Below are 21,965 nucleotides of genomic sequence, written 5' to 3'. Positions count from 1 at the left end.
TCTCCCCCGTCAGGCTCCGCCTCGCGGAACACTTCCGGTTCCGGCGTGGCCCGGAAGTGGGCGGGCGGCGGCTGCGCGCGGAGGAGGTGGAGGAGCTGCCGGGCGGCCGCTTCCCGCCCCCGAGCCGGTGCTGAGCTGAGTGGAGCCGGCTGAGCGGGTGCCGAGCCCCCGCCATGGCCCGGAACACGCTGTCCTCGCGCTTCCGTCGGGTGGACATCGATGAGTTTGATGAGAACAAATTCGTGGATGAGCAGGAGGAGGCGGCGGCGGCGGCGGCCGAGCCAGGCCCGGACCCTAGCGAGGTGGACGGGCTCCTGCGGCAATATCCTTACCTGGCTTTCCTCATCCCCGGCTTCGGTCTCTCAGGCCGGCCTCCCCATTCCTCTTACTCCCGGCCCCTTCAGGTCAGTCTCCCGCTTCCTTTCCGATCCTGCTTCCCCTGACCAGGGTTTTCTCAGTCCGGGTGTCCCGCCCCTTGCCCCGACCCGGCCTCCCCTCTCCCCGTGTCCCCGGCCGCGGGCCCCGGAGCCTCCTTCAGCAGCGCAGCCCCACGCGGCCCCAGCCCCGGGTGGACCGGCTCGCTCCGAGGCTCCAGGAGCATGCCGGACGCGCCTCCGCCCCTCACGCCCCCCACTCCTGCGCGAGGCCTCTCCTTTCTTCTCCTGGCGCCCCTATCTCCTCAGGTTGTCTGTGAGCGCCCCATCACTCCATCCCTCCCTTGCAGGAAATGGGGCCGTTCTCGGGCTTGATTCGCGGGAGGGGCTGAGGTGAGCCACCGCTGAGTGACTGAGCAGCCAGGGCGGCTCCCGGGCACAATCCTCTCGAGCCGGATTGCAGCACCACATGAAAATAGGTGGGCGGACGGCTGCGTGGAAGAAAGGACCCAAGTGGGAGCGAAGGCTGCAGCCTTAGTCCAAACCGCAGATTGGAGATTATGCATCTCGGTGCATCTCCCACCCCAGAATCAGTCTGACCCCTCTACCTTAATGCCACTCTTTCTCCCCTGTTCTCATTTTCCTACTAACATCTTGGGCTTTGGACCTTGATGGTCTCAGCCATGTTCAACAAGTGAGCTTTGGCCTCCCTCCCCCCAATAACCTTCCTGCTCAAGAAAACAGTCGGAAAAACTAGTAGTTCAGAGCTAAGAAAAACCAGACAGCATAAAATGAAATGTAGAAAGAGAGCCCACAACTGGAAATGACTATTCTTGTGGTCACAGAAAACAAGCATTTAGAAAACAAGATTAAAAATAGAGGTGATTGTCACAGCTTGCTTGGTCCTTTAGCAGTTTGAGTACAGGAAGCTGACTTATTCTCACAGGAAGAATTTTTCTTTATTCAAATGGTATTACAGGAAATGCTCCCCCTCCCCTGCACTTGCCAGGGCTCATGCTGTATATAAATCAGGTTCTGGGTGTTTAATCAGTTGACTCAGCTTGGGTTGGGAAGTCAGACGCATTGACTGCCTTTGGGAGGAGCCCTCCGGTGGTACTCCACTGTGCCGTTAAAACAGAAACCTTAAGACTTTGTTTGAACAAGAATGTGTTTTAAAAGGTGGGGATTCAAACTTGTATTCCTGCCCCACCAGAATCACCCCCGACTGGTGAAATGGGGTCATTGAGAAGGTTGGTTCTGCAGCCAGGTGCAGGACCTGGCTTATGAACAGGCAGTGCCAGAAGGGCCCAGGGGTCAGGCCTGTGGCTCAGAACCATCCACAGAAGGGGAGAACAAGGTCTGGTCATCTGCTGTCTTGGTCTTGGGTGCTGCAGGGACTTGCTGAAGGTCATCTTTTGGCACACCCCTGACTAGTGAGAGCCTCCTTGAGGCTGTTGGAGGCCTACATTTTGCACTTCCAGGGGATGGTGGTTTCTGCACTAATGGCAGTGTCAGAAACCTTGTTAGCACAGAGAGTGTACCTCTTGGGATTGGGGAAAAGGGACATTAGCCGACCATACCTGAAATCCTGACGAATGGAGGGAGGAAGGTAGGGGGAAAGAACTATTTATTGAGTCTGTCATGTGCTAAGGGATTTAGATTAGATCATTGAATTTAAACTTCCTAACAGGTTTCTAGTAGCCTTAGGACAGAGGTGAGGAGTAGGGATGGGGTTGATTGATTGTAGTGGGGTAATGTAGAGTGGAGGCAGACATATTGCTGTATAGGGAACCAAGTCAGTGGAAAATTACGCACATGAATTGGAAAGAATGTGAGTTGTGCATCCATGCAGACCCAGCTCTGTCATGCTGTAGCTGTGTGACCTTCAGTAGGTCACATACCGTCTCTGAACTTCAGCAGCATCCTCTGTTAAAAGGAGAGCCATGCTGACCTTCCAGGTTCCACAGGAGCATCACTGGACCATATCTTAAAAGGCTTCAGCATAGTGCTGGGTACACAGCAAGTGTCCTGGATATATAGCTTGAGTCTGTGGCTAGAGTAGCTGGGGACTGACAAAGCTTGGCTTTGGAGTCAGCCATACTTGAATTTAAAGGCTAGCTGGACAGCTTAGCTCTGTGATCTTGGGCAGGTCATTTCTTTCCTCTTAGCTACAAATTTCAGTGCCTTTAAAGTGAGACTGATTCTTCTCCCTATCTAAGTTCTTTTTCTTCCTCACTAAAGCGCCTCTGGTCCTTTGGGGCAGGGATTTGTCCAGAGCAGTGGTTTTGAGTGGTCTTGCACTCTCTCTTCCCCCTGAGGAAATTGGGCAATGTCTGGAGACATTTTGATTGTCAACTTGGGGAATGCTATTGCGATATAGTGGGTAGAGGCTGGGATGCTGGTAAATACAGTACACAGGACAGAGCCCCCCACATCAACCATCTGGTCTAAAATGTAAGTAGCGCCAGGATTGACAAACCCTGACCTAGAGGAGACAAGGGGCCAGGCAGGGTTCCCCATCTCCACAGCCTGTTCTCTCGGAAGGCCCAAAGCCAGCTGATCTAGAGGCCAGCCTGGTACATGGTGTGCCCTCTGTGCCCCCCAGATCTCCCAGCTCTGAAGGCCCCTCACCCATCAGCACCTCTAGTGAATGCTTGATTGGTAGACTGGCATGTGGAGAGGTTACTAAAGCAGTGTCACCCTCCCCTTCCTGGTCCATCTTCTGAGTGATACTGTTGACCAAACATGCTGGTTAGTGGAGAGTGCCAGGCTGCATTTCCTTGTAAGCCTCTGGGACTCTGCTTATTGCTCTGGGACACCAAATTAGAAAAGAGTTCTGAGGTAGAAGTTATTAGTGGCTGGTATCAACTGGGCTTCTCCTTACTGGGAAAAGGACTTCCAAAGCTGATCCATACAGGGAGCTAGGTCAGAGCCCAGCAGGGGCTAGGAATCAGCAACAGTGGCTCCCCGGGCGGCATGGGCCCAGCTCAGTCAAGATGGAGCCCACACTGGGGAAGAAAGGACTCAGCTTTGCTCTGGAGGCTTTGTCTGTTCACACGTGGGTATCGCTGCATGAACAGGAGTAAAGACCTGATTGGGCAGAAGCCATTTCTCATTCTATTTTTGAAGCTTTTTGGCTGAAGCCAGTATTTCAGATGAGGAAATGAAAGTTGGCTGATGTAATTCAGTTTAAAATAGGTGTCACCTTTGGGGACCTAGCCCAGATTGTAATTTTCTTCTGAGTGCTGGGGATTCAGAACTCAGCAAAGAGTACGTCAGGACTGCAACTAAAGTTTGTAGAATTGGCAGGGGATGATGAGCTCATTTTGTTGACAAAAGGTTCTTCTAGACTGAAAGCTCCCTTCTTGCAGCAGTTGGGAACCTTGCTCACCTGATCAGGTTTTAGAAGATAGATGTTTTAGCACATCATCTCAACTTTTTAAAATAGTTTAAGTGATACAAAGCATTGGATCAAGAGATTACCATTCGTGTTTTTGCTCTTTTGAGAATGATAACCTCACATGTTGTTAGGGTACAGGAAGGGCAGGTACTGTGCCCAGGGCTGAGCAGGTGCAAGTGAACTCAGTCAGTTTGCTGCAAGTTACCTGTGAGGGCAGTTGCTTTGTTACCACCTTCCGGGGCAGCAGTAATCCAACGTGCTTTGCAGGGGGAGGCTTAAGGAGCACAGAAGGCAGGACTTGCAGGGTTGGCAGGGGTGCCCACCACCTCCCATGTGGCTCAGGAAAACTACAGGCTACCCTCTAAACAAGCAGTGCCCACCTGCAAGCTGTAGTGGGAGGTGGGTGAACGTGGGTACTAAGCCGTCTGAGTACTCTCTTGAGCTGATTTTTAAATTAGTCATGAATAAAAGTGTGGACCTGCTTGAGCCCAGCCATCCTTAACTGGTGGTGATGCACAGGGGACATGCTTCGGGCATTTCATGCAGCCTTGCGGAACTCGCCTGTCAACACCAAGAATCAAGCTGTGAAGGTAAAGAGGGTCACGGTGCAGCTCTGCTGGGTGGTGGGACCATGGCTGTGGTTGTCCGTGTCCCCAGCTGAACGTGAGCTCTCTGGGGCTCTGAACAGTGTCTGTTTCATCTCCGTGTCATCAATGAGTCTCTACTAAGGGAGTGTCTGCTGGGCAGTGCTTCCCTGGAAGCCACCTGGCATTCCTGCCATCAAAGCTGTCAGTGTTTGTAATAGAAGCTCCCCAAGGCTCTTCTCCTCAGGGCCTTACGGGTGTGAAGTGAGCTGGACCTTGCTCATTAGCAAACAACAAGTAAGCTTGCCAGGTGAGGTTTACAGTGGCTACGCTTTATAGGCTATTCAATAAGCCTCACTTGCATAATGATTTTCAGTGCTTCTAAGAGTTCCTGCCTGAAAAAGAAGGTAGAATTGTGCTTACTGCCTCCCTTAGGCTGTCTAAAGTTTCCGTGCTGATGCTGTCTAAAATTTGGTCCAGGGAAAGGGGTCTCTGAAGCAGGGTCTTTGCAATTTTGTGGCAGCATCTTGATGTAATCACAACCACACTTCTCTAAGGTGGAGGGAGTGGCCTCTCTGTTCGTGGGTGTGAAAGCAGAGGGAAGCTGCAGCCAAGTAAACCTGCTTTTCTAAAAAACAGATCTCCACAGTTGTGATCCTATAGAGTCTTAAGGCCTTGCTGGTGTTACCAGAAATAGTGATGCTTCTCCCTTGGAAAAAACTTATTTCTTCCAAAATGAGTGGAAAAGCTTAGTTGACATAAATAAGGGATATGTTGAAATTTAAATAAAATAATTTCAGCCTGTTTTTTTTTTTAACCATTCTAGTGTTAGAAATTGGGCAGTGTTTCTAATGAGTTCTGACCCCTTGTTCTCGTTTGGTATTTGTGTGCCTTCACTGTGGCTCTGGGCCTCATTCCCTTTCTCTTTTCCTCTGTAGGAACGAGCCCAGGGTGTGGTGCTGAAAGTACTTACAAATTTTAAGAGCAGTGAAATTGAGCAGGCTGTGCAGTCACTGGACAGAAATGGCATTGACTTGCTAATGAAGTACATTTATAAAGGGTTTGAGAAGCCCACAGAAAATAGCAGCGCAGTGTTACTCCAGTGGCATGAAAAGGTATGTGAACACATTGCCTACACAGGCAGCACACTGACTCACTCCAACCCCAGGGTTCAAATCAGCAGGCCAGATTTTCCAGAACATAGGACAGTCTGATAGGCATATGAGAATAAGGGGCCACACTTAAAGCAACTTGGGACACCTGATCACTTACCTCTCTCAAGGAAGCAGCTGGTAGAGGTTCGCAATGCGATCTCTAGTAATCACAGTTACTTTAGCTCTCGATTTATGCCAGGCAGGTCATGGGGCAGGTGACTTGGCATAGCAGGGTAGATGGGTAGTCCCAGGTGGGAGGAAGGCAGGCTTACTGGTGGCTGGGGCTTCATAATATTTTCTTTGCATTGATGGAAGTGGTGGTCAGGGGCTCTTAGGAATGCAGGCTGAGCCATCTGGCCAGCTTTTTGGGCTTCCTGCTCCGGCCTCAGCCTCATCAGGCCAGAGTAGGAAGTGGCAGAAACCTTGAACATCACTGAATAGGGCCTTCATCCACCTGAAGCAGAAAAGGCTGTGCGTGTACTTTGCTTGGGTTGGTACAGGAACAGAGCTGCCTGTCTAGCCCGTGTCTTGCCTGGGTGCCAGTGTCCTCTTGCACTGTAGAGCTGCAGGAAGCCTGTCCACCATTACAGGAAACTAAGCTATTACTAACACGTCCTTCCCAAAAGGCTCTGTGGTTTTAATGGAGTGGTTCTCTTGCTGAGGGGTCCGTCACTTGGCAGCCTTGGTGCTGGGCTCCAGTGCCGGCCTTTGGTCCTGCTGGTGGGTGTGCTCTGCCTGCTCAGCTGGAAGGTGAGCTCCTGGGCTTTGTAGGTGGGGGTGGCTGTGGTACTGGAGGAGCTGAGTGAGCCCTCTGCATGATATGAAGGCCAGGCCGTTTGGTTCCTTTAAGGCAACATGGTGCTCTGCTCTATTGGAACTTCTAATGAGGACTCCTGGAGGCAGCTGTAATGGGCTTGCATCTACTTAAGTGCTGAGGGCAATGCTGGCAGGCCAGAAACAAAAGGGAAAGCTTGTTGAAGGGAAAATTGGGTGGCAGGGGCCTTCTGCTATACGTGTGTGCTTGGTAACAATGTTCTCAAGCCCAGCGCTGCTGCCTCCAGAGATGGCAGCCCTTTAGGACCCTTGGCTCCAGGATGGGGCTCCATCCCTAGAACGTGACCGCTGTTGCTGCCTTGCAGGAATCTTTTTTCAGAGGGTCTGTGACACGTTGGGACCTGGGTCTGGGAATGCATGATTCCATCTACCCTACAAGCTAGGTTCCCTTTGGCCAACAGATCTCATTTGATGTTTCCTTTTCCTGCCCCCACAGGCATTAGCAGTAGGAGGACTAGGCTCCATTATAAGAGTTCTTACAGCAAGAAAGACTGTTTAAAAAATAGACTCATGTTACCTTGAGAAGAAGTTTGGATGCACGGCTGGTGAAGAAGGTATTGACAACAGACCATCTTCCTAAGAACTTCCCAACTATTTCAGGACATGCATCCTCTGAAGTGTATTTTATATTCAAGGTGGAGGGAGAAATCGTCTTGCTGTTTCCTAAGTCCTTTGCAGGATCTGATAGTCTATGCCTTTGTCTGCGAGTACTGCAGAGCTGACATTGTGACTGTCTCCCGGAGAGGCTGGCCAGCACTGGTCAGCAGCACAGGCCTGTGTGCACTGCCTGTTTAAAAGGGGGGGTGATTTGGGCAGGTGCAGATCTTAAGGGCTGTGGTCAGGGGGAGAGCTTGGTGTTTTTGAAGTGGAAAACCCTCGAGGGTTTGTACAGATACCCCACCCTCCCAGAGAAGGCAGGCTCTCTTGGATTCATTGTAAAGTGCCTGCTGCATCAATAAAGCTCTTGGCTTATTAGTACATACTTTGTGGTGCATTTCATGTATGTAAAAAAAATGGGCAGTGAATGGGATGGTAATGAATAAGAGGTTGACTATTCTAGAAACTGGATGTGGAGGGTGGTAGATGAGTGTGCCTGTCCCTGGGCGCCAGCATGGGAACCTAGCCCTCTGGCCACAGCAGTGCCTCAGACTTGGGCTGCAGCTGCTGGCCGCTATGGAGAGATGTTTTGTCGAATAACTTTGTTTCTAACTCCTTTGATTTGCATGTAATTTTGGCACTTATTTAATAAAGTGCCAGACATTCAGTAATTGACCTGGGCTTTAAAACTCTCTCCTGTTTGTGTGACTGCACTTGTGGGGTATTTGGAGAGTGGGCCTCAGACACCTGCTGACTCTGGGTCTGGCTGTTTTAACATGACATGGACAATTCATTAATTCTTTAAAGGATTAAAAGCAAAAAACAGGTAGCAGTCAGCCTGTAGATATAAAAGGAACATTTTTTTGCCTATGACCAGTAACAGTGAGCCTCTCTGAGGAGCAAAAATGCAATTTTTTCCTTCTTGGCACATATGACTACAGTTTGCTTTCTGTTAAAGGTTAAGGACCCTGTTCATACTCTTGAAGCTCTTCCCAGTCATTCGAGCCTTGGGACAGACTTTGACCGAAGTGACACAACCTTCCCTACTGCTCTGCAGAACCCCCATCATCCCTGAGCGGTAGGACCAGGCTGCTGGCTTCATTAAGTTATATGTAATTATATGTATTTACTCACCCAAAACCCAGATCTGGGGAGGTTCTTTCTGAAAGACAAAAATTCTATAGTCTGTCCTTCCCCCTTTTTTAAATTATTAGATTACTGGCTTATGACTTGGGAACAGCCAGATGGAAAGATACATGGGGCAAGGTATGGAGAAAGGGCAGAGCTTCCAGGCTCTGAGTGCGCCACTCCTTACAGCTCCATGTTTCAACCGGAGGCTCCATGCTATAGTCCTTGAAGTATTAAATAGACATAATGTACTAAATCTAACAAGCCAGAGATCGACATACCAACTATACCAAATAAAACCCATGCAGTTGCATCTGGATTAAAGAACTTTTAATCAAAAAGTATGTGACACCACAAATGAATTTTCTACAGTAGTTTAGATAATAGAATTCCTATTTACAACATGAGATTAAGATCAATGCTCATATAAAGGGCTATATATACTGTCTATCACAGAACGTTTTGTACAAGTAAAAGTGCATTAAATCACTTATTCCACGCTTCCTCTTAAAGCTGAAAGAAACTCAACATGCAGGAGGAAAGCCTAATCAGAATGGATCCTCCCTAAGCAAATACAGACTTAGTGATGAGCTCCAAACTACACGTAAAGCTGCCGAGGGATGGGGTGATGTGGGGAAGGGAACGGGTGAGACCAGCTCGGGCTGGCAGGCCTCAGAGGAGCGGGCGGGGCTCCCAAGCTGTGATGCCTCTGGCAAGCCCTGAATCACCACATCAGGGACTGACTCCCTCCTGGCACAGCTGGCAAAGCTACCCCTCATCAGAATTACAGAAGGGGCTCGTGTTTTGCGTTCCCACCAGGTAAATGGGAAATGTCATTCTAAACCCCAGACATCCGTAGGGAGGAGCCCCAGGGGGAGATACATAATGGAGAACAGGTCACCTGGATGGCAGCCCAAACTGGGTGAAAGGTCATGCTGCCCTTGCTTGGTACTTCCACGTCCATGGGAACATAGTAGGCTTACTCTAAATCCCCCCTTCTTTTTAGATATATATTTTAACCCTAAGCATTTTTGAGAAACGTAACCTTACATCATTGGATAACTGGTAAATTTAGGAGTCCCAGTTACTCAGTTTTTTGTTTAACCAGTGAAACTTTCATTACACTATAAATCAGTAAGCAGTTTCCCTTTAGATTTGATTTTGTGGCTTATCCAGGGCAAGCATGTTCCCTTTTCCTTAATAATGCAAGTTTTTATTAGTCACTACCAGAGCCATCTGCATTGCTCTCAAGTACTGCAGCCAGCTGGGCGCTATATATGACTGTAGTGTTGTCTTAAATATTTGGGGGTAGAACGAGGGAGAGAGTGGTGGCTCTAAGGCACACCACCTCCAATGTTTTGGTCAAGGCTGGGGGGGAAGGCCAGCTGCTGCTTCCTTTGAATACAGCACACTGTCCTTAACAGTAGGAAACATGTGATTAGTATTTGCTCAGTATGACAACACAGAATTAAGAGCAAAACAAATGAAGTACCACCACTGCTTCAAAGAGAAGCAGATGCCACGGAAGGCTAGTCAAAGTACAAAGGGACAGGAATCCCAATCTTAGAAATAATTTCCTAGTGATGCTCTGATTTTCCTTTAAGAATACCAGTTAATGGATTTTATAATACAGAAGCTGTATTTATAATAGTGGAGAAGTTTAGCTATAAAAAATAGTTTAAAATGGTTTACCAGCAACCTATCCAAGACAAGTACATTCATTAAAAAGGCAATTGAGTGTATTTGGTACTAAGGATCTTTTTATACATTTGTTATTTTTCTTCAGTAAAATGAGATACTGTCAGAAAGTTGCATATTCATTAATCCACATGGGCTCCAGAAGACCTTAAAGATGTACACATCTAAAGTTCTAGGTGGTTTGAGAAACAAGGTAAAATAATGTTTTCTGGAGAGGAAGAGTCAAAAAGCCTCTTCTAACTCATCTGAACCCAAACACGCGAACAGGGAAGGGCATTTTAAAAAGCCACCCTTGCCAAGTTGGCTCCCTGCAGCAGCAGCAGGTGGCATGGCCTGCTGGGCACCGTTTCAAAGGGCTGTCTGTATGCCAGCATCATCACTACATGACGGCTCACTTGCCTCGTCTCTGATGGATGCTGATGGCTTCAACTTTAAGTGATAACATTAAAAGTTAGAGGATTCAGGTGCATCGCAGCTGGCAGAGCTGGGATTTTAGTAGCACTGTGGAAATGGGGGTAATGCCAGGACCTTCCCATTTGGTGACCAGAGTGACATGGGATCAGCTACCTCCTGAGGTTCACGTCAGTCTGCAGGGAAGTGCGCCTTAACTCTTGTAAACAATGTTGAGTCGCTTGTACAAAATACTGCAGTTACAGTGATTAAAAACCCACCCAGACTGGTGTGTCAGTGTTCTTTTCACAGAAAAAGTGCCAGCCCGTGGAGCCCTACCCCTGGGGAGCTCCACCTAGGACCACGGTATCCGAGGGCTGGAGATGGATGGCCGGATGCTGCCCTTGGGAGCTGGCTTGGACCCAAACCACGACATCTGTGTTGAAACAGAAAAGTCTCTTGAGATGAGAATTAGGAGCAGGGGAGAGGAGGCTGAAAGAGGCCCCTGAGCCGCTGCTAGCAGAGCCGCGAAGACAACGGCTGCAGAACCAGTCTGCAGGGAGGAAAGCCCACTCACTCAAGTGTGGCAGGGCAACTGGGGAAAAACCAGCTGCCAAGAACAAGGTAGTGCAACTGTGGGTAATTCTTCCTTCAAATCTTTTTCTATTATATCATTTATGCAGGTACTTTTTGAATATTTTTCTTTTATAATTTTTATAACATCTGGGTGCTGGACCCAGATGAGGACCCATGAATGAAGCGATATCAATGAACGTGCTTTAGAAAATACAAGGCCTACTGGTCAGGTCAGCACGGACCTGCATGTCTTCAGGAACTACTGCCTGAGTTCATCATCCAAAGCACCTTCTGAGCCGCTAATGCAGTTGGGAGCCGGTCTCTGCCAGTGCAGGTAACTAAGGTGTTTTAGAAGCAGGACAGCAGACCAGGGAACCCTACCTTATACTCCAGGGTTTCTTTGAGCATGTTCTCTTCCTCTTGAGAAAAGTTCAGCAACACCGACACAGCTTTTATGAGATGAAAAGCCTGAAACAAAGTTTGGCTGCCATGGGCCTTGGTGGAGGGGAGAGGGGGTGTGAGGTGGTTGGGGGACAGTCAGGGATAAACCTTCCTCGTTCTGCTCCCCACTTGGTTAGGAAGGACCACGTGGAGGGTGAAGTCAGCATTCTGAGATCTGACAGGTTCTTTCTCTCCCCTCCCTCCCGCTTTTACATCGGGGACCAGCAAGATCGCCCAGGACATCCACAGCAGCTATGCAGGATGTTGGGCAGATCCAGTGCCCTGGACTCTGGCCTCGGCATCCCGCCCACATCCCCCAGGAGCTAGTTCCCCACTTGACGCTCCCTACTTGCTGCTCAGTCAGGTCAATTCCAGCTGGAGAAAGGACTAAGTCTCCATGCCAGTGGTAACATTGGAATGTGGGAGAGGAAAAAAGAAAGGGATTTGGTGGGAAGCCATGCAGGTCTCAGACAAATAAGCCAGACCCTGGGGTGGAACTCAGAACTCAAAAAGCAACTCAGAAACCCTTTACCTCAGATTCGCGACAGGACATGAATTTTAAAACCACATGTTTAAGGTACTCGAAGTTGACCTCACGGGCATCAGTAGTTAGGTCAGCATTATTCGTGACAGCAGGGGCCAGGTTTGGCATCTCAGGGCCAGGCTTCTCTCGGACTTCAAAAAGCTCATTATCGGGTCTGATTTTCTGAAAAACCAATGGAAAGATGTTACATCAAGCCCTTCAAGAGAGGTCTGAAAATCACCTGGGAGATTCATCTGGCCCAAGCTGTGATCACCTGCTCGTTCCCTTCCACACCTTGCGCATAGCAGGGCAAAAAGGCCCCGCTGGGAAAGAAGCACAAGTGTCTGAAGGTGGCTCAGTCCCTCCAGCTGGGGTAGACAGCTGAAAAGGGGAGAAGTCATCTGGGGAAGTTCAGACATTTCCTTAATCCACGTCAGGACACACCAGGGTCAGGGAGCACCCCAGCCAGGGCAGAGGTGCTGTGTCCTCCTGTGGTCGGGTCTGCCACTGTCCCATTCACATGTGCAGACATCCCTTCAATGACCTCTCAGACAACATTTAGGCTCGGAGAAGGCAGGCACATGCCCGAGGTCATGCAGCCACTTTTCAGAGGCATGTAGAAGCTGGCAAAGCCACTGTCCCACCAGCCAACATCTGACTTCCCAGAGACCATTGCAGTCAATTAGGGGAAGGACAGCATTGTCAGGCAGCAAGGGACTCCAGAAGGATGGGAGGGCTGGGAGGGTACAGGCAGTGGAAGGAGAGGGACACTTACCAGTTCCTTCTGCAGAGTCTTTTTGAGTTCCAGCATCCTCTGCTGCATCTGCTTTATGGTCTGAAACAAATCCCCCACCCCGCAAAAAGCAATTCATTAAACACATTTCACCATCTTTAAGGTGCAAAGGACAACAGAGCAGACACCCTCTTGGGCCCCCATGACCCCGTCAGAAGTCCCTGCCTTGTCGCCTGAGAGCTGCTGCCTCGGGCTCTCTCCCTCACGTGCCACTGCGTCGCACACTTGCTCTCCAGGCCCAGCAGCGGCACTGGAGTGGTCAGAACCCCTCTGCGGTGCACATGAATGTTGCAGTGCCGCCCTCCCCTCCCCACGGGCTCGGTCCTCGGGACTGCTTTTGCGCTCGCCTCTGTAAACAGCACAGCTAGAAACATCCCTTTACAGTATATACTGTCCTTCAAAATTATTTTTATGTGTTACGCTCCCCAAGCAGAATACTTAGGCCAAAATTTATGTTTTTCATCATCACCATTGCCTTCTGGAAAAGAACTGGCAATACGTATTTTGAACAGTGTAGAAGTTCATGGTTTTTCTGTACAATCCACCAACACTGGGTTTGATTTCTTTAACTTATTTTATTTTTAGTCTGGTAAGTATTATGAGCCTTCAATGTAGTTTGTTACACATTCCAATAATTGCTAGAAAGGGTGAAACTTCGTTTTCCCAATGAAAAGAATTTACTGTACAATCAGCAATACAGGAAAAAATTTAAATAAGAATCTCTCCAAAATCTGAAACTGTAGTATCAAAATGAGTTTCTCCTATGGACTTGTCTCTGTCACCATTCTTGCACTGAGTAGCTGGAATTTTGAATGGTATTTTTCACTTATTGGAGTTTTCACAGCTTTCTACAATTTTCCTAGTTATAAATGTGACAGTAACTCTAGGAGCACCATGCCTTGTTGTGTAGCTGAATTTCTGTTTTTGAGCAGAGCTGTAACAGCCTTTATTTTCTTCAGAGAAGTAGCCCCACAGTGTCTAGAGGAGGGAGGCGCCTGGGTCAGAGGACCAGCTCCTGTCAGGCACATGGAACGGCCTCCAACACAACCCATTTTATAAAATAGTAATGAGTTGTTTTCATCTGTATTCTCTTGCTTGACCAGGAAGCTGGATGTTCTCCAAAAAATACATACGATATTTTATTTTATGACTTGATTTTCTAGGTTCTTGGCTCATTCATTAATTCATTCAACAAGTACTGATTATGTGCCTACTATGTGCCAGACACTGTTGTACAGGCTGGGGGAACAGAGATAAACAAAACAAAAAAACAGTGTCTGCCCTCAAGAGGGAAATGTCAATACCCAACATACAGTGTATCAGAGGTAGTAAGAGGTGTGGGACAAAAGAGCAGGGTACAGGGAGAGGGAGTTCTGGTGGTGAGGGCTGACAAGGGGTAGCAGGGGGGCCTTACTTGACAAATGACACCATGAAGGGAGTGAGGGTAATTCGGCAAAGAATCTTGCAACAGAAGGCTCAGCATGTGCAAAGGCCCTGAGGTGGGAGGCTGCTTGGTATTCACAGAAAGGCAAGGCCAGCATAGCTGAGAGAGAATGCTGGGAAAGCAGAGTGACTGTGGTGAGAAGGGCGACAACGGGCCAAGCCACACACAGCTTTGCAGGCCACTGAAGGATTTTGGCCTTTATAGAGAGACGGGATGTTGTCGGAGGGCTGGAACAGAGCAGTGACAGGGAAACCAGTTAGAAGCCCAACACCATTCTCTAGGGAAGAGGATGGTCACCTGGCCTGCAGTGGTGGTAGAGTGGGGATGAAATACAGCTCATTCTGGTTATAGTTTGAAGGGAGAGCCAAAAGGATTTGCTAATGGTTAGGATGTTGGTTGTGGAAAAAATAAGGGGGTTGAGGATGACACCAAGGCTTTTGCCATTTACTAAAGAGGAAAGATGGCAGTAGGCACTAGGGAGCATGGTGAACCTCAAGTGTGGTTTTGGATGTTTCAAGTTTCAGATGCCTTTCAGACACTCATGTGGAGATACAGATACAGAGCAGATGGACATGTGGTCCAGAGCTCATGGAAGCTTTGTGGGCCTGAGAGAATGATGTGGGGGCCAAGCCAGCGGCATACAGTACAGGGGAGACTGCCAAGGGAGTGAGTGCAATTCAGAGATGAGGTCCAAGGGCTGGACCCTGGGGGACACAATGCTTGTATTGTACAAAATACACTTTTCTGTATTTTGTATTTCACACTAAGAGGTTAAATGTGTGAGAGAGAGAATGAACACTTTTCCTTTTGTTAAATACCTAAAACAACTCGTGCCCTCCCACCCCCGAAAGCTCACAATTTGGGGACAGAATTTCAGGCCAGAGCAATAACTAGCCAGCACACAACTTCACAGGGCATTTGAAAACCAGGACCAAGTGAGACTCTGCCTTTATGGGTGACAGGCCTCGCTGGATGCATGGAATCAGGACATTTATTAAGCCTCTACCAAGTACCAGAAATTTTACAGGACAGCTAACAAACACGTCCATTTCATTTCCCACCTCCCCAGCTCAAAAACAATCACTTAAAAGTAGGTATTTCTGTCATTTCACAGCTACAGAAAGGAAGTGAGAGGTAAGGTGACTGGTCCAATATGACCCAGATGGTGACAGCAGAATTGGTTGGGAACACCTAGACTTACTGCTGCTTAAGCTCCTATTCTCTGGACATTCTCTTGGGTGGGGAGGGCGACGACTGGCAGGTGTGAGAGGCAGGCATGGCAGGATGAGGCCCAGGAAGAAGCCCTACTGATGAGAGGCCATCTCTCCCCCTAGAGATGTACAGGGGCATCAGCAAAACTCTCCAAGAAGGGACTGAATGATTTGAGGCACAGGATGGGGTAAGAGTAGAGACACAAACAGCTGAGTAAAGAACATTCTCACCTTATTTTTCTCCAGAAGTTGCTGCTCCAGGTCCTGTTTTTCCTTCTGTAATTGCCCGAGATCCATGGCCCCCACCTCACCATTTGGGATTCCCTCCACAGCCTGAAGCTGGTACGCAGGGTCCTGCATAGCCTGGGAGGTTACCTACAGCAAGTGATGGTGGCAAGTTAAGAGCAAGGAATGTAATGTCAAGCTAAGCCACAGGTCTGTGGGGAAGGGGACCAGACTCGTGCCAAAGGCGCAGTCTGGTGTGTTCCAACAAGTAGCTGATCAGGAACCAAACTTCTACTACGGAGATCCCCCCTGGGCCTTCCAGAGCGACAAAAAGCAATCCAGGCGATGAATCTGCTGGGAAGGGATTTCACCCTGAACCCTGACAGGGGCTGCCTCGTCCACTGGGCTCCTCAGGGCTCACAGCCTCCTAGTTAGTCAGTTAAGCAGCCTCACTTTATATTTCATCGTGGCCAACTGCACATGGACTTGGTGGGCTAAGATGGGTCTTACGTGAGGCTCACTGACGGAGAGCAGGTCCTCCTGAGCAGCGGCTGCATCGGACTCCACAGCCCGCAAGCTCCTCAGGGCCTCCAGCTCACTGTGCAGCTGGTGCGTCTGCAGCAGGGCACAGTCATGACCTAGGCCAGGCAGCAGGTAGGTGAGCACCACGAGCCTCGTGGCTCCCTGCTGCCCCATGACTGGGCCACCTCAGGGCATGAGTGCTGGTAGGAACAGGTGAGAAGGCTGGGCCCGGGGCAGACCCTTACCTTTCTTCAGCTGGAGAATTTCCTGCTCCTTCTGGAGAATAACTTCAGTTTTTTCCTGCAGACTCTGCTCCTTTTCATCTATCATGGCTGTCAGGTTAGCAGTCTTACAGAGGGAAAGCAGAATGAGAGAAGGCTGGCAGAGCAACCCCATCTCTCCTAAAGGAATCTCCGTTTTTCCACTACCCAGAGTCTCTAGTGAATCTCTCCACAAATGCTTCCCTGAAGTCGACAGCCTACAACAGACCCCAAGCTAACCTCTGCTCCTATAAATACACAAATCAGCTCTCTTTGGCAGGGGCCCTGCACGCAGGAAATCACCCTCCCTGCCCCTCTGGCCATGGTGGGCCTACCAGAGATGTGGCTGTTCCACCCAGCCTACCAACAAGCTATTATAACTGTAACTTCCATGTCCTGAGTGCCTGCAATGAGCCCAGCAGTGGATACACATGACCTCATTACCATATCCTGGAAGGTGTGATTATCCTAGTCTTTTAAGAGGCAGCTCGAGAGACTTACCAAAGGCTTAGAGCCAGTTACCTAGAAGGTCTGGGGCCTCACACTGCGTCTGTCTTCAAAGGAAGGCTTTCCCCACCCTTCCTGCTGAAAGGTCCACCGAATATGGTCTCTAGGGCCTGTAGGCAGGGATGGCTCCCTTCAGAGAATAGAGCCCAGTAGGTGATATTTTTTCCAGGTGATGTTTATAACAATAACTGGCTATCAAAAATCAAAAAGGCCATCCTGTGGGGTGAGGATTTCTTTACAGCGTTTTCCTCCCATCTTCCTAGAGACCTCAGGGGAATGACACAGTTGGCAGCATTCCTGAGACCTGTGTCCCCCCCCTGCCCTAGACAGACGGGGAGGTAATGTGGTCATCCTTAGGACTGAGGAGGGGCATCGCCCACACCTCAGGGTCGCCTGGGGCCTACCTGTTGCTGGAACTCTTCCCTCTGCTTCCGCACCTCCTCCAGGGCTTGAGCCATTGCCACACTCACAATTTCTCTCTGACTCCATTCATCCTACAATCCAGCAGACATGTAGGAGATTGAGCCCCAAACCTCTATTCCCATTTTTTTAGCTGCAGCCTTCATGTGAGGGAGGGAGTACTGCCTTGCAGGCCCAGACTAACGCTCCTCTTCGAGGGCCCCAGGCTGCTCTCTAGCTGCAGTGCCTTCTGTTTTCCTCTGAGAACTGTCCTAGTGGGCCAAGCACTGACCTCTGGAAATGGGCACATGGCTGACGGTTGGTCATCCTATGAACACACTAGTCAGTGTGCAGGCCAAAGCTAGGAGACCTAGAACTTGAAGAGCTGGTCTAATGAAATCAATGCAGAAAAAGAAGAAAAAGACTCTCAGACCCATGGGAATGTAGTAGTGCACTGGAATAATTGGTTACAGAAAAAATAGTAATCAATCACTGAATTTTAATAGGGTAAAATGTCACAGACTCATCAAAATTGCCCATTTTGTGGGAGAGAAAGGCTCTGAGAAGTCAAGTAGTTTGCCTGAGGCCCTAGAGCTGGTAAGCAGCACAGCCAAGTCTCCTGTGTCTGAGCTCAGAGCCAAGCCTCTGGACGCTAGGCTCTCCCACGCACGGTATTTTCTACCATGAGCAGGGCTGCCTCACTGGACTTCCCAGAGCACAGGGACTGTCCCCTGACACACACACCAGGAGACTGATGCTTGGCTCACAAATCAGCCCCCAGACTTCCCAGGTACCCAGACACTGGTCAGGTATGTCTGCTGTTTTTGTTTACCCATAATCACCCTTTTCTGGGCTAAGAGAGTCATCGTTCCTATTCCCCATGCCCACCCTGCAGTTCCTCAGGGCTCTAGTAGGGTAGCCAAGAATGAATGATACACCCATTTTGTGGCTTTAAGGATAAGCATATGATCCAGGCCTGGCCAATCACAGCACCTATTCCCTTTGGCCAAACTGCTTTGTCCAAAGGATGGCTCTGTCACCCAAGATGAACTAATCAGAATCCTTTTTTACATAATGAATCTGAGAGGGAGAAGCCCTCTTTCCCCTGGGATTGCTAAGCTGGAATGTTAGCAGTGTGGAGCTGCTGTGGTGATGTCCACCCAATCTGTAGGACACAGTCTACATCATGGGGAAGAGCAAGGACAAGAGCTGGGTGGGGGACAGGGCAGGAGCCACGTGAGGCAAGAAGGGAAAGACCTGAGGCCCCTGGTTCCAATCAGGCAAGTCTGTCTGGTTCTGTGAGCTGCTTAACTCCCCCTACAGAATCTCCTTCCACTGACACCAGTACGAGTGGGTAAGAGGGAGATGTCAGCCTCTGGCCACTGGCATTCTGCCTCCTGCCATGGAGCTGTCAGAATGGACTTTCCGTGAGCTCACCTCTACTAGAAAGGCAAATCAGCGCCTGAACTCAAGGGGCTGACAGTGGGCCCTTGAACTACCAGATAACACCCCTCACTGGGGAGGCTCTGTTGATACAAAAGGAGCAAGAGGCTTCAGGCTGGGTGGGGCTGTGAAACCCTGGCCCTGTTGCCCAGGTGGGCGGGGTGACAGGAGTGCTGTGCCTCCACAGAGGCCCTTCCTGGGGAGGTTTGGAAGAGATGCTATGACTGCTGATGTCTAAGAAGATGGGAGGCAGTCAGTGAGGAGACAGGAAAGCAGGGCAAGAAAAAGCAGGGCAGGGAAAAAGCACCCCCACAGCAGGAACTGCACTTGACCCTTGCCATCCATGGTCCTGTTGGACCCTCAGGGCAATACTCTTGAGGTCAAGGGTTAACATCTTCAGTTTATAAAAGGGAAACTGGATTCCCTCAAGAACCAGCTAGTGAGGAGCACGGCCAAGTCTTATGTGACTCTGAAGTCTGTGCTCCTACTACCGAGCCACATACACTCCAGCGCCATGGGACTCGAGGATGACTGGCGCAGCTCAGGTTTGCTGCAGGGGCCACCAGGCTACCTACCCATGTGTGGCAGCTCTCTGCACCTGGAATGATTTCCCCAGAGGGGCTCAGGGAACAGCTGTTTTGAAAAATATGGACACAAACAATTCTGAATATGTGTGCACCTAAAAATACTGCTTCAACCTAAATTTCCATCAGTAGATGAATGGATAAAGAAGATGTGGTACATGTACACAATGGAATATTACGCAGCCATAAGAAAAAAACAGATCCTACCATTCGCAACAACATGGATGGAGCTAGAGGGTATTATGCTCAGTGAAATAAGCCAGGTGGAGAAGGACAAGTACCAAATGATTTCACTCATATGTGGAGTATAAGAACAAAGGAAAACCGAAGGAACAAAACAGTAGCAGAATCACAGAACCCAAGAATGGACTAATAGTTACCAAAGGGAAAGGGACTGGGGAAGATGGGTGGGAAGGGAGGGATAAGGGCAGGGAAAACGAAAGGGGGCATTACGATTAGCATAGTGCATGGGGGACACGGGGAGGGCTGTGCAACACAGAGAAGACAAGTAGTGATTTTACAGCATCTTACTACACAGATGGACAGTGACTGTGAAGGGGTATGTGGGGGGGAACCTAGTAAACATAATGTTCTTTCTGTAATTGTATATTAATGATACCAAAATAAAAAATAAAACAGACAAACAAACAAACAAAATACTGCTTCAAAATACTTGAAGCAACAACTGACAGACCTAAAGGGAGAAAGAGACAAACGCACAACCACAGATGAAGATTTAGCACACTCCTCTCAATAACTGATGGAACATGTAGACTAAAAACAAACCAAAAAACTCCCCAAAATTACAACCTAGAAGATACATGGAAAATTAGAACAATACTACCAACCACCTTGACTTAATTAGCTTGTACAGAATGTTCTCCCTAACAGCAGCAGAACACATACTCTTCCCAAATGCACTGAACTGGTGACCAGGAGAGACTATAGGCTGGGTCATGAAACAGGGCTAAATAAATGTCAAAGGACTGAAATCGTTTGGAGTGTTGTGTGACCATAATGGTATTAAACTAGAAATCCAAGATATACAGAGAACTGCGGACGTTTGAGAAGGAACTGCACTTCTAAATAGCCCACGTGTGCAGGTTTGCAGGTTATCGTGCCCTCTCAGGCCACAGCCGCCCGTTCATGCTTTGCTCCATGATGCTGGGCCTGGCACTCTGCAAAGTGCGCTCTGCTTGGCCAGCGGGCTCCAGACTAATCTCTGCACCAGGGAGAGCTCAGGAACTCAGGGGAGGCAAGAGTGAGAAAAAGACCTGCTCCTTCCTCAACTTCCTGGTTCTGCGGCAGGGCTGCCTCACCCTGGCAGCAGCTGCATTCAGTGTACAGCTTTCCCAACACCTGGGGCTGGATTCGTTCACTGCCCTGGTCCCCAGCACACACACCAGCGCCGTTGTGCAGCGTCCTGCCTTGCAGGTCAGTGACAAATCTGTGGCTTCTTCATCTTATCTCCTAAATTCCATAATCCCGACCTCTTCACTTTGTTCCCTTAGTCCTAGGGTTGCAAGCTGCTTCCTGCAGCTGCTACCTTTCTGCTACCTTTCACTGTTTCAGCGCTGGCCTAAAAACTACCTCAGAACATAAATTTTCACTCAAATAACTGGGCTGGTTCCCTTCTCCTAACTAGACCATGAATGACACACCATCAGTCTGATTTTGTTTCTTCTTGCTCTTCATTCTTTTTTACCTCCTCACATCCTCCCTACTTCTGTCTATAATTTTCCTTCACCTGGGAGATGCTCTTTAGTACATCCTGTAGTGCAAGTCTGCTGGTGATGAATTTTTTGCTTTATTGTTTTTCTTTGGTTCTTCTACCATGCTGTGTCTGGGTATGGGTTTTAAAATTTATCCTGTTTGGATTTGTAAGGATTTTTAAACCTGTATAACTTGACAGTTTTCATCCATTTGGAAAATTCTCGGATTAAAGATGGCAGCATGAGAGGTGAGACAGAGGCTTCCTCCTAAAACCACATATAATACAAAAATAATTACAACTAATCCTGAAAGAGCAACAGGAAAGAGAACTGCATCAGATTGCATACACCTGAAGAAAAGAGCAGACCTCATGGAACAGGGTAATGTACCAAAGCTGTGGCTTGGCAGGACCCAAGCCCTTCCCCCACCCCAGCACACTGGTGGGAGGAAGAGAAATGGAGCAGGGAGGGAGTGGAGGCCTGGGACTGCTGAATACCTAGCTCTGGAGATGTGCTCTGGGAGCACAAACCTACATTTCATTGTGTTTGCATGGTACTCTTGAGATTAGGGGGTTGGAAAGCTAAGATAGGCAGAATTCCTGGAGAGACTGAGATTCCAGCCACTTGTGGAAAGCAGGGATCCATATCTGGCTACTCTGGGACAAAAGAAAGGTGGGCAGTCTGAGAGACTTCCTAACAAGGAAGCCCTTAGCAAGAGGGCTGCTAAAGGGGCAAGAATTGCACAGAGGTTACTACTCAGGAGAAGGGACAGGTAGACAAAATTGTCTGGGGGTACTCTGCCCAGCAGGTTCCAAACTTTCACAGTCTTCAAGTGCTCCAGCTCCCTGGCTGGATACACAGCTCCAAGGATCCCCTCCGTGAAACGCAGCCTACTGCACCTTTCTCCTGGCCAGACCCACTTGGCTTGCAAACCGGCAAACCCTACACTGGCGTTAGGCCAGTTAGAGGGAAGACCTGTCTACAGCAACTACAAACGCAAAGCACAGAGGCTTATTTATACCTGCATGCTTGGCCCACTGGGTCAGGCAGTGGTGTCAGGCCTAGCAGGCGGGAAGCAGGAAACAGCTCTTTCCTCCCCAGAGGAACCAATACCACTCCCCTGCGACCCCCAACACTGCTTCAGGGGCTGAGCAGCTCCAGAGAGT

General features: G+C 49.1%; 2 protein-coding genes across 7 annotated transcripts in view; one reads left to right on the top strand and one right to left on the bottom strand.

Annotated features, from left to right (window-relative positions):
• Positions 1–84: 84 nt before the first annotated feature.
• On the top strand, positions 85–7,324 carry ARPC5L (actin related protein 2/3 complex subunit 5 like). Its single transcript, XM_073224640.1, has 4 exons — positions 85–323; positions 4,293–4,364; positions 5,297–5,473; positions 6,783–7,324. The coding sequence occupies exons 1-4, from the start codon at positions 174–176 to the stop codon at positions 6,843–6,845; spliced, it is 462 nt and encodes a 153-aa protein (XP_073080741.1). The 5' UTR covers positions 85–173; the 3' UTR covers positions 6,846–7,324.
• A 1,055-nt stretch (positions 7,325–8,379) lies between these two features.
• Positions 8,380–21,965, bottom strand: part of GOLGA1 (golgin A1) — a 41,963-nt gene continuing 28,377 nt past the window's right edge. For all 6 annotated transcript variants that reach the window (XM_073224615.1, XM_037008173.2, XM_037008175.2 and 3 more), the window contains 8 exons: positions 17,066–17,155; positions 16,140–16,242; positions 15,883–16,010; positions 15,379–15,522; positions 12,475–12,534; positions 11,709–11,882; positions 11,117–11,203; positions 8,380–10,595 (listed from right to left, as the gene is read on the bottom strand). In XM_073224615.1, coding sequence (XP_073080716.1) covers positions 10,515–10,595; positions 11,117–11,203; positions 11,709–11,882; positions 12,475–12,534; positions 15,379–15,522; positions 15,883–16,010; positions 16,140–16,242; positions 17,066–17,155 — 867 coding nt within the window. In that variant the 3' untranslated portion in view covers positions 8,380–10,514. The remainder of the gene's footprint in view (positions 10,596–11,116; positions 11,204–11,708; positions 11,883–12,474; positions 12,535–15,378; positions 15,523–15,882; positions 16,011–16,139; positions 16,243–17,065; positions 17,156–21,965) is intronic.

Source organism: Manis javanica, chromosome 2 (assembly GCF_040802235.1).
Source record: "Manis javanica isolate MJ-LG chromosome 2, MJ_LKY, whole genome shotgun sequence".
Lineage (NCBI taxonomy): Eukaryota > Metazoa > Chordata > Mammalia > Pholidota > Manidae > Manis > Manis javanica.
The sequence above is the reverse complement of the archived record's forward strand: the minus strand, read 5'-3'. Positions and strand labels throughout refer to the sequence as shown.